We start from the raw sequence: 12,960 nt of genomic DNA on the forward strand, positions 1-12,960 counted from the left end.
AACGTGCCACTCCTAACCACCTCCCTAAAAGTGGAACATGGAAAAGATTACAAAAAGTAATTGCAAAATAGGGTGCTAAAAAGCTAGATGTAACAAACACGTTTATTCTTAGACATCTAGTCGGATACGTATAAGATACAATGTACAAGGATTAAACACTAATAAAATTCTTAATAGCTTAATAGCAAAATGGTAACCTAAACAAACAATATTGTATAAGGGACGTCTCCCTATGTGTTAAAATGCAAATTGCAGAATGTACATACGCACATTTATTCAAAAACAGGCGTAGAAAATGCAAGCATTGAATAGATAAAATATAGAAAAAGATTGGTTTTCCAAAATGTATTTAAAATACATTAAGAAATATACTACCTTAAGAGAAAAAATATATATTGGAAAAAAAAAAAAAAAAGAAAGAAACAGAATATTTTCTGTAATGAGCATGTCCTCAACCTTATTCCAGGGAGATAATTATAGCTTCCAAATCAAATGTCCGTGTTTTCAGACAGAAGATGTTATCACAGATATCATTGGATTATTAGTATGGCCACAATGTAGCAAATATTCCGCTGGTTAGAGATAACCTCAAAACCAAATTGTCCGTAACTTCAGACAGGAGATATTGTCACAAATATCATCAGAGTGTTATATGGCCACAAGGTAGAAAATATTCAACAACAATTATCACAATCTGTTTATTAGATTTAATGGGTTTATTTCTTTGAAACTTGCAATGGACAAACAATGCAGATGAATTTTCATAGAGGGTAGATGTTTTTTTAATATTTAGATTAAATAGCTGTTTCAAACTTTTAGCTAAGAAGTTGAGAGAAACATTTTAGAAATAAATTTGGTCTAGTGAAGCAGAATTCTAGTTACTTCAGATAAGTAAACTTTAGGCCCTGTTAGAAGTTCAGTCTAGTGAAGCAAAATGTGAGATAACGCCATGATAGATAGGCTCTAGGTTCTATTAGAATCTCAGTGTAGTGAAGCAAAGTGCAAAAAAATGTTTCTGAAAATAAATTTTAGATACAGAGTTTCATTGAAGCCTTTTCCCAGCAACAGTTGACTTCAGAAGCCCAACTCAGAGGCGCTGACATTTTTTATTTGTTCAGATGGAAGACTGCTTCCAATACGGAAACAATTTATTAAACAGTATAAAAAGTAAATCTAGCTTCTTGCATTTTGCTTGCCAATTGACTTTTATGGTATGCACTGGTGAATGCGTAGACAACTTTAAATTGATATAGTCTTGAAACCAATCAGTCTAAAGCAAAAATCACTCAGGTGTTCAGACCTTTACTTGATTTGAATTGTATCTCTATAAATGAGAAAAACTACCTCAACGATCTGAAATGTACCTGACTTTGTTCATAGCAAAATGGATAAAACTATTTTAGCTTTAAAAATAATTAAACCTGCTAAATTCCTTATTTCTAGGTCTTAAATTTCTTCAAGTCAACAGGAGCAGAAATGAACTGGCAGTGTTCAGAGATATATTGTGCACTTAGTGTTTTATATTTGAAAAATGAATATTAGTTTTTCCATTAAGCACTAATGACTTGAAGGACAGTCATAAGGGATGTATTACTATATTAATAATCATAATAAAAATCACACATTTTTCAATATTGATAGCAGTCTTCTCATTAAACATAAGCTAGTCTTGATACTCAGCAGATATTTTTCATTTCATTTGACACCTATGTGAATCTCTAAGAAATATTAAAAAGGGAAAAAAAAACAATTGATACTGTGTTTTTCCTGAATTACTTTGTCTACAGTGCAAGGACAACAAGATATAATGCTGAATGCCAACAAACTGCCATTATATTTTATTTAGCTTTCAGAATAAGGGGATATATTAAGGGTTGTTGAGCAGAATAAAAAACATTAAAAAGAAAAATGTTTACTGTATTGATACAAGGTACTTGAGTAACTTGGTTTAGTGGTTTATTCTGCATATCTTAATTTTTAAAAGACAAAATCATTTCTCGTATATATCTTATTTTTTCCCTTCCTCATTTCATTTTCTGCTTTTTCACTCTTCTCTTCTAAACTCCCTACCGAGTCCATAGTCTGTGGATGCAGCACTGGTAGATGACATTAAGGGGCCAAATTATCAATGTCCGCCACACATCGAAAAATGCAGACAGTATACGCTGTCAGCATTTATCATTGCACAAGCATTTCACTAGAATGCCGCCCCCTGCACATTCGCACCCAATCGACTGCTAGCAGGGGGTGTCAATCAACTCGACCATATGCAATCAGGCGGATTGCTGTCCGCCGCCTCCTGTTTCTGGCGAGCCTGAAAGCTTGCGCAGAAACAGTTGCATACAGCTTCATACGGAGCTTGATAAATCAGCCCCTAAGTGTGTTTTTATATATCTTACACACTTCATAAAAATGCACATTTAAAAAATAAATAAATAATAATAATAAAAATATATATATATATATATATATATTATAATACTTTCACCATGCCTTGCATTTAAAAGGTTTGAAAGAGATTTAAAACATTTATATTGTGATGTAGCAGTTGACAGGCAAAAGTCATTCTACCAAATTATTTTATAATGCTCCTGCTGTAGGTGTAAACCACAATGCACATTCATACCAGATCTTTAAGGATAGAGTTGTAAATATTTACCAAGGGTCCTTTTTTCCAGTTTTGCATATCTCTTTATTTTTGTTGTAGATCCTTTGTTGTTATGAGAGCCAAACAAGCATTCAGTATTTATATTTATTGTTCTTCATGATCTTGATTAGATTGTAAAATATAATTTAATTTATTAAAAACTTTTTTTTATTTACTTTATGTAAAGTACAATAAGCAACAAAATTGAACAGTAAACAAATAGGACTTTATTAAATTTCTTCAAGTTGGGAGAACAAATTTGACAAGCTGTTTAAAATTTTCTTGGATCAAAATTAAGACCAGAATACTGGACCAGATGTTTACACAAAAAAAACAAAAAAACTATTATCATTATATCTTAAAGGGACGTTAAACTCAAAATATATTTCCCCATAAAAATGTCTGTTATATATAATAAAAAATACTGCACAGCAATTGCTTGATATGTACAGAAACTCTTGTATATATGACAAAGCATGTGAAATAAGATAAAGAACATTCAAGATGTTTGCAAACAAAATCATAATTTTAAAAGCTTTGAAACATGTATTGCATATTCTGTTTTGTTTTTTGGAATACAGTGCTTCATTTCTGATGCAGATATATAAAATTAGTCAAATGCCTCTTTAATTTTTGGCCTTAAAGGGACAGGAAACCCAAATGTTTTTCTTTCATGATTTTGATTTTGATAGAGAATATGATTTTATATTTAAATCTTTTTTATTGGGTTTTATAAATACAAATAGAATTTGTAAAACAGTAAAAACAGTAACATTACTATCCCTCTCTTCCATCATCTCTGAGAATATGATTTTAAACAGCTTTTAAATGTACTTCTATTATATGTTTTGCTTCCTTCTCCTAGTATATTTTGTTGAAGAAACAGCAATGCATATGGGTGAGCCAATAATATGAGGCATACATGTGCAGCCACCAATCAGCAGCTCCTAAGCCTATCTAGATATGCTTTTCAACAAAGGATACCAAGAAAACAAAACAAAATAGATGATAGAAATAAATTGGAAAGTTGTTTAAAATTGCATGCTTTCTCTGAATCACGAAAGAAAAAAAAATGGCTTTCATGTCCCTTTAATTGTAGATTTATCTGTTTACCCCAATAAGTAACATATTGCTGACACCAGATATTATTGTTCATAAAAAGAACAGAACTTTCATTTTGTTTAGAGAAGGAGAGCCAAGTAAAATCACAGATTCTTTCCAGCTTTGCTATGTTGATTCATTGTTTTGTGTTCAATCTGTTCTCTAGTCCAGTAACAATATTAATGCAAACAAAAGATAAGAAATTGCTCAAAATCCATGAAAATGAATACCAAAGATAAGAGGCAAAAAAGAACAACATCCAGATGTATTACGATTTATTTTTTTATTGAATCAGAGAAAGCTAAACTACTACAGAAGCTAAACTACTACAGAGATTACACATAGAGAGCTTGCTCCATATGAAAACGGTAGCTATATCATAGCTGTCATGATTTACATGTGTGCCTCTCTTTTCCGAGTACTTTGGGAATATTGCATATAGAAAATGTGTATATGGGTGTCCTACCACAAAATTGCTGTCTGAATACATCCACCATCCATTAATCTGCAATAATTCTGAGGCTGTGAAACATCAGAAAATGGTGTCAACCCATGCTCCAAAATATTCCCTTAGAGTTAAGGCTATAGTTAGGGATAGTATTAGGGTTAACTTCTTGAATGCCAGAGCAGAAATACAGCCCACTTTAGTAGTCAATGGGTTAAATTGACATATAACACCTTGTAATTATATGTCTGCAGTCCTGGAAAAAATAAAATAAAAATCATATTAAATTAGTTTTAAAATGTTTTAAATACATTATCTGGTTTTCTACGATTGTTTTTTAGTAGCCAATTCCATTCACCATTCGCCTTTGAAGGAGATAATCTGGACTCATTCCTGAAGTAGACAATGATTTTGCAGTTTTTCTGCTAAGACCAATTAGGGTTAGGTTTGTTAAGTCTGCAGTGTGTACTTTTAATTCTCAGCATTGGAAAACCCACAATTTTCATAGTTGAATTACTCAAGTAGGTTGCTAAATAAATAATGAAAGTATACTGAAAAGTTATTGTACTATGCATAATTAAAAGTTGCATAACCCTTTCAAGTGAATTTTCACTTATTTTTTTTCTTCTGCCCTCCTATATACAAAGTATTGTCCACAACAGTTATAAATTCTTGGGTGCCAGAAAGAGTTGATTTAAAATGATTAACATCACTCTTACTTCTTTGTACTAAAAAGTATTCAAATCTACTGTGTGTATTGAAGACGGGATTCAATGAAGAAGAGGAATAGACATTGTAAAAATTTTGTTTTTTTTGGACTTGACTGTCCCTTTAATGATTACTTCACAAGCATGAACAGCCAGTAAATGACTCTAGGGTAATCTCATTTAAATATTTTGGCCTGTGGGCATACTTCAGGGTGGCTTCTGATGACTAAACTGGAGTCATCAATTACTTCAGAATGACTACTGGAAGATCACCCTTTTTGACTACGGTGGACAATCTGTAAGTGACTGGGCATGATGGTCGGTGGAGGTCACACAATATCCCTCCAAAAGCTTTACCTTAGCCCCCCTTGATGCCACCATGTATACTTTTCATAAGTAAACAGTTATTTGACCCCTTTTCTTCCAGTAACATACAGATCAACAATGTTGATCAAAATTGCTTAAAATGGTATGTTCTACCTAAATCATGAAATAAAATGTTTGGGTTTCATGTCCCTTTAAGAAAGACTGGACATTTAAGTGTTTGGTTGAATACTGTCAACCCCATATACATTTGTAGATGAGCTTATTTTACTTTTTTATTTTTTAGAAAAGAAAATATGCAAAAGCCTAGTCATCAGCATTGTTAGCAGATGTTTTTTTCTTTCTTTCATTTCACATTAAAAGTAATAACAACCTTTGGGGTCTTTTGTGGTGAGCAGTGTAAGCCATTGCTATATTTGCTTTTTCAATTTTAAAGCAGAAAAACATGCAGGTGTTTAGGATACATATAATAAAGCTTACTTCCTTATATAGACCTTTTTTGCTTCCTTAGCTTGTGTTCAAATGCATTATATTCAATTTCACAGTGCATGAACACTGCAATTTAAATTATAATTGCTAGAAATGTGGAATATATAAGCATATGTAAATAAGAAATTGTTATCACTTTTTAAAACAACATCCAAATGCTTGTTAAAAACACATTATGCAAAAAAACAGAAAAGATTTACATAAAGTTACTTAAATGGGCATATTGTTTGAATTTATTTTTGCTAACCTGTTAGAAGAGTTAACTGTCAAATTACATATAATGCATTTTAAAATAAAAGTTAGAAATATATTTTTTCAATCAACTTTGAAGCATAGATTTTGAACAAAAGGCCAATTGAGCCTGCTTATATTTCTTAATACATGACATTTCCTGAAGATTTTTTAGGACATCAAGGTGACTGGTACTTGTAAGTGAAAGGATGGGGCTTCAACAGGAGGGAGGAACTGTAGTTGTGTCATGGGTGGGCCAGTGTGCTTCAGTGTGACCCAAGACATGTCAGGACATGTTGTAGCCAGAACCAGGGCATATGGGAAGTTTGTTAATGAAGTGCTAACTTGATTAAAGGGACACTAAAGTAAAAATCTAACTTTCATGAGTTAGAGCACACTTAAGGCAAAATGAAACATTCACGATTCAGATAGAGCACACAGTTTTAGAAAACTTTCCAATTTTCTTCCATTGTCACAACGTGCACAATCTTTTTTATATACACACTTTCTGAGGCACCAGCTCCTACTGAGCATGTCCAAGATATCACAGTGTATACGTATATCTATTTTGTGATTGGCTGATGGCTGTCACATGATACAGGTGAATAAGAAATTAAACTAAATATGAAATTTGTCAAACAAACACTACTACTCATTTGAAGTATGTGATATTGCATTGTTTTTTATTATGCATTTGCTGATTATGCAATTCTACTGTACTTAATGTACTTTAAGTCTTAGGGGCCGAATTATATATCAAGGATTGTCAGCTACCCTGGTTTCACCTGGACAGTCTATCATGTCCCTGGCCACCCTCAAAAAGTCATAGAAAAAAAGAGATGGATTATGGAGTGTAATTGGCATCAAATGTAAGAAAGAGAAAGGATGGAATGGGTTTTGGCACCAAAAAAAAGCAGAGGCAAACTAAGTCTAGTGTGCAATCATGCCGTTAGCTTGATGTGCTGGAGGAGAGAGTGAGAGATGCACTTTTCTACTGCACAAGCCCAGTATACTCTAGGCCTTAGAAACTGTAATATATAACTTGTTTTATTATTATTATTATTTTTATATATTTTTAATTATAGGTAAAATTAAAATTTTCTGCACCTAAAATAATTATATATATGTGTATAATATATATATATATGTGTGTGTGTGTATATTGCATTCATTTTATAAATATATGTTTTGATATAACTAAACTAATTACTTTTTTATCTTTTGTATTTTAGTAAAGGCTACACAGATATTGTCAAGATTCCTGAAAGAGCCACCCATATAAAAGTACGTCAGTATAAGGCTAAAGACCAGAATAGGTTTACAGCTTACTTGGCACTTAAAAAGAAATCAGGAGAATATATTATTAATGGGAAATATATGATATCAACATCCGAAAACATCATTGAAATGAATGGGACTGTCATGAACTACAGTGGTTGGAGTCATGCTGATGATACTTTCCATACAATGGGGCATTCCGCTACAAAAGAAGTCTTAGTAGTTCAGATTCTGGCAACGGATCCCAGTAAACCTATTGATGTTCGTTACAGTTTCTTTGTACCAGCAAAACAGGAAACTACAAACTCCATAAGCAACACTAACAATGTTGTTTCAAAGATTACCCAACCACAATGGGTGACCGGACCATGGTTATCTTGTTCTAGAACATGTGATACTGGCTGGCACACCAGGACTGTCCAGTGCCAAGATGGAAATGGGAAGTTAGCTAAAGGATGTCTATTATCCCAGAGACCATCCGCATTTAAACAGTGTTTGCTCAAAAAGTGTTAACCAAAGGACTAACATAGTACTTTTGTACTGTAATACAATAGGTAAAGAAGATATTGAAAAAGCCTTTGTTGAAGCTCTGCCAAAACTATTGAAGGGCTGTGCAGTATTTTAGAATCAAACGAAGGCTTTTTTTTTTAGAAGATATGCATTGCCTAAGGCAGTGACTTTTCTACCAATGCTCAAAGCCAGAAAGAATTTTGGAAAAATTGTCAATTCTGGGATTTTTGAAGGTTGAATTGTAACCTATCTCCAGCAAGGAAATCCTTGAGAAATATCTGTTCTTTTGTACTTGCTGAGGGCATCCAATAGGTTGTAAATGTGGTGTTTGTAAATATGTCCATTAGTACGTCACTTTATGTCAATTGCTTCTTTACCTAAGCATAGTGATTGACCAAAGTAGATCTGCAGCTTTTCTGATTATATGTTCCCATTTGTTTTCAGAAACAGTTGTTAATATTTACTGGAAAAAAAAACTAAGTGCTTGCTGCTGTTCATTAACTGAGTATTTTTCTTCCTGTTAAATCAACATTGTGTGACAGCAGATTTTCATGACAGAAAATGTGATGCCTTCCCATTATGACATGTTCAGAATCGCTAGCAAATTACGTTGAAAGTGCACAACTTTTGAAAAAGGGTTTCCTTTCAGAACAAACTCAGTCAATGGAGTGCTGTAAGCCCTTGGATCTCTGAACTTTTCTATAGCTCACTTTCTTACTTTTTTTTCTGTAATGTGTTGAAATAAGGGGAATAACACTGGTAAATCCAATTCCTCTAAAGAAACCTGCAATGCACCACAGACAAATATATTTCTAGCTTTGACGTGCCTAAGTAAGATGATGTATAGGTATACCCAGCTCATACAGCGGGTTAGGGACCGGAGCCCAGCTGTAAAGTGAAAACCGCCTTAAAGTGAAACAAGGCAGTTTTAGCTTTCTTTTCACTTGCAAGTATGTTTAAAAACTTGAAAACATGTTGGAACTAACATTTATTAGGGGTCCAATAGTGCTACATTTAGTTTAGCACTAGCACAGCACAGTATTCAATTAGTAATCAATAAATACTGTACCTGTAAAATAGTGACAATCACTGTAGTAAAATTTGCCAGACTATAGCACTGAGACACAGATTGCACTGCAATGCTGGAAACAGAGTGAACTAAGCATAACAAAATGGTGCCAGTCACTTTTCTTTTAATCTCACAATGATTACAAAACTGTTTCAAAATCCTTGGAGGTTGAACTTAAGCTCCCCAAAGTGCTGTATTAGCGAAGTCCTGTAAAGTGAAGCACTGTAAAGTGAGGTATACCTGTATTTAAATTGTCCAATGATAGTTTTTGTTTTTATTTGGACTTTTCTGTATTATCATAAGCCAATGGAAGACAAAATATATCTCCTCTATCTTAGCCTATATCTTATAGATATATATAATCTGTATATTCAACATATTCAGTCATTAATAAGGTAATGACAAATATAGATGTCTTATTAAATTTATAGCAAAATATACATAAATATGCCTTACGTAGTTCAATGTGTACAAAAAAATTGCCAAATATGGTCTACAAACATGAACATTTAAAAAAAAATTAAATGGGATTGTGTATTTCTGTATCATCTTTTATCATATCTGTGTGTGACAGGCTAAAAATAGCATCGTACAGAATTACCTGTACAGACAACACATCATTTAGTTGACAGCTAATAATTCTGAGATGACAGTAGTATTGAAGGGCATTGTGGATCATATGATTTGTCCCTAGAAAGATTATAACAAACATCAGTTAGTTATTTAAACACACACAGTATATATATTATTTTTTACATATATATATATATATATATATACACACACACAGTATATATATTATTTTTTTACATATATATATATATATATATATATATACACACAGTATATATATATATATATATATATATATATAGAGAGAGAGAGAGAGAGAGAGAGAGAAACAACAAGCTTGCACTCACTGGTCTTTTTTGTGAAATAATTTTACTTGAAAAACGGTGACGTTTCGAGGACAATGTATCCCCTTCTTCTGAAGAAGGGGATACATTGTCCTCGAAACGTCACAGTTTTTCAAGTAAAATTATTTCACAAAAAAGACCAGTGAGTGCAAGCTTGTTGTTTCTCTATACTAATTTCTACTAGCACCCTGGCAGTTGCTGAAAGGTGAGAGTGCACATCTCTGCTACTTATATATATATAGATGTTCAAGGCTCACTTTAAAATGTATAGTATTGCTCTTGTTGGTCCTGTGATGTTTACTGGTAATCACATTTTTTTTTTTAACAATTGAAACGCCTCAAAGTCCAGTAATAAAATTACTATTTTTTATTAAAAAAAAACACACCCATTTCAAGATAATATTGGTGATATATTATTTTAACATTATTATTTGTTTTATTGCCAGGGAAAATAATTTGCTACATGAAACTATGTATTCGGTATCAGTATACTTGATTATAAGTCACAAAATTGCACTTATAATAAATAAAACTAAATATGGATTGTTTGTGGGTTGCTGTTTATCATATAGCATAGCTCTCAGTATGCTAATGAAGTCAACTGAAATAGGTTTAATGTAATGATTACATTTCTTTCATTGCAATAGTGCAATGATAAAATAATAACAGATCAGAGCATTTTCTTTTTCATACTTTTAAATCCCTTTAACTTATATTAAAGGGTCATGAAACCAAAAAATGTTCTTTCATGATTCAGATAGAGCATGCAATTTTAAATAACGTTCTAATTTGCTTCCATTATCAAATTGTCTTAGTTCTCTTGGTATCATTTGTTGAAAAAAGCTCAGTAGCGTGCTCAAGTTTAGAACACTCCTGTATGGCAGCAGCCTACCTATGTATCTCTTCAACAACAAAAAATACCATGGGAACGAAGCAAATTTGATAATAGAAGAAGAATGGTATTCTCTTTCTGAATCACTAAAGAATATTTTTGGATTTCATATCCCTTTAAGGGGTCCAGCCTCACGTATATATTAACATGCAGTGTTGGACAGTTCTAAATGGTCATTTTAAGTATTCAGGTTAAAAGCATATTTTCTGGAATGCATTGCAGGTTCTTTCATCTCAGTTTAAATATGCCCATGATTATAAGATCTATAGGTGGAAACATCTTTGGATATGTAACTTAAAAATATAAAAAGACCCATGACAGCACTGAAATAATAATTTATTGTTTGTACAACTGGTATGTGAAAGTTTGTAAAGTGTTTATTTATTTTAAATTTTTTTGTTTGTTATTTAACACAAATACCGATTGTACAAGTTTCTCTGTATTTAACAATTTTCTCTTGTCTTTTTTTTATTTATGCTTTTCATGTTTGTTGAAAGTATACTTTGTGAGATTACTTAATGTGCAGCACTGGTTGCTTTTCTATGTTTTAAAGAAAGCTTTCCATTTAAAAAAAAAATGTATATATACTGTATATATTATATATTCACTTTGCAAAGCTATATCCTGACCACAGTTTTGTTTTACCTTTGAAAAGAAGTGGTAAACAGAGCTATTTTTTTATGACAGGCGATGGACTACACACTGATGAACACGTATTTAGGTAGTCATAGGAAATTCAGGTCAAATTAAGTTCAATTGACTTAAAGGGACAGTCTACACCTTGGCCATCTTAAAGTCTTACCTTAGATTAAGCAAATAGCCTCCTTTTCTATATCATGCAGCAGGAATGGTAATAAAGTTATTTTAAAATGAATATTATTTCTGGCCACTTGGCTGCCAAGCTCAGCCCACTGATGACATTATGATCTGGGCTGTATATGGCATCCAATCACAAAAGGCTCACTAGTTGGATTCGACAGAATGTCAATGCTATTCAGCAGAGTACCTAGATGTAGCCCAGATTGTGATGTCATCAGTGGGCTGAGCTTGGCAGCCATTTCAAAGTGACCAGAAACAATATTCATTTTAAAATAACTTTTTTTACTGTTCCTGCTGCATGATATAGAAAGGGTGCAGGAGGTTATTTGCAGCTTAATCTAAGGTTAGACTTTAAGATGACTAAGGTATAGATTGTCCCTTTAAACCACACACTCCTATTACTTACAAAAGGTTTCTTGCTTTTATTTCAATTGTATTGTTTTACATGCAAGTTAAACAATATCTCTGGATTCTTTTATTAAATAGTACTTATGAGTTTAGCATGTATAAATAATATGTCCTTAACGTAAATGTATGTTCCTGAAATCCACAATGAAACAGTTCAACACAAAATATCTCTCTCTATACGTTTACTTTTTTTACTTTAAACATTTAAGCTTTTATCCTTTTTTGAGCTGAGATTATTTTCTCATTTTTCACTTTGAAAAGAAACTACAGTATATGTATAAAAAAAAAAAAACATCGGCACATCTGTTGTTTGGGATGTCTTTTCATTTGAGTAACTTAATAGGGAATTTTCTTGAATTCAGTCTCTCCATTCATTTAATGAAATGTTGAAGAAAGACTGTAAGCCAGGCCATTCATACGTGTTCCTTATACAGAGCACTTTTTATTGTACGTGATTAAAATATGCCACTATATTAGCTGGGGAATAGCATTTTTGTATTTAAAAATATATTTTCTAATTTATGAAATGTATGACTTTGTCACTTATATCCCCACAATTTGACTATTTTAACCAATTATAAACATGCTATAAAGTTATATTTTATAGATTTAAATAAAGGTCAATAAATTGGATATTTAAAAAAAACAAAAAACATTTTCTTATATTCTTCTATCAGAACAAAGTCTTAGATTATTATGTTTGTCTTTCCTCTATACAGTGCAGAATGGAATAAACCTACAGACTTTATATAGGAAATGTTATTTGTTTCCAAAGACAACAAAGATGGCTGAATTCTGTGCAGTTCCCACAACTGATATTTGTGCTATTTGGGGCACCAATTGCTAAAGAAAGCAAATTAGTTTTTCTCCTAGCTGTGACACATAGGTTTATGTCACAGAGCATAGTTGTGGGAATCAATTCACCATTTTGGTATAAGATATAACAGGGCTTCTGTAATCTTGGTGGTTTATCATTTTCATGCCATCTGTAGTAAAAATATAACATTTTCATCATTATTATATATTTCTTACCATACAATATTCTATAAAAGAAGAGAATATACATTAAAAATTATAGTTGTGTATGATTTGCAACCACCACTCGTCTATATGAATAATAGTC

At 32.1% G+C, this 12,960-nt stretch overlaps 1 protein-coding gene across 1 annotated transcript in view; it reads left to right on the forward strand.

The window, feature by feature from the left end:
- The window catches only part of ADAMTS5 (ADAM metallopeptidase with thrombospondin type 1 motif 5), a 142,206-nt gene extending 132,511 nt beyond the window's left edge, over positions 1 to 9,695 (forward strand). Inside the window, exon 8 of the mRNA XM_053705994.1 lies at positions 7,177 to 9,695. Coding sequence (XP_053561969.1) covers positions 7,177 to 7,735 — 559 coding nt within the window. The 3' untranslated portion in view covers positions 7,736 to 9,695. The remainder of the gene's footprint in view (positions 1 to 7,176) is intronic.
- The last annotated feature ends 3,265 nt before the right edge of the window (positions 9,696 to 12,960 follow it).

Source organism: Bombina bombina, chromosome 3 (genome assembly GCF_027579735.1).
Source record: "Bombina bombina isolate aBomBom1 chromosome 3, aBomBom1.pri, whole genome shotgun sequence".
In the NCBI taxonomy this organism is placed as follows: domain Eukaryota; kingdom Metazoa; phylum Chordata; class Amphibia; order Anura; family Bombinatoridae; genus Bombina; species Bombina bombina.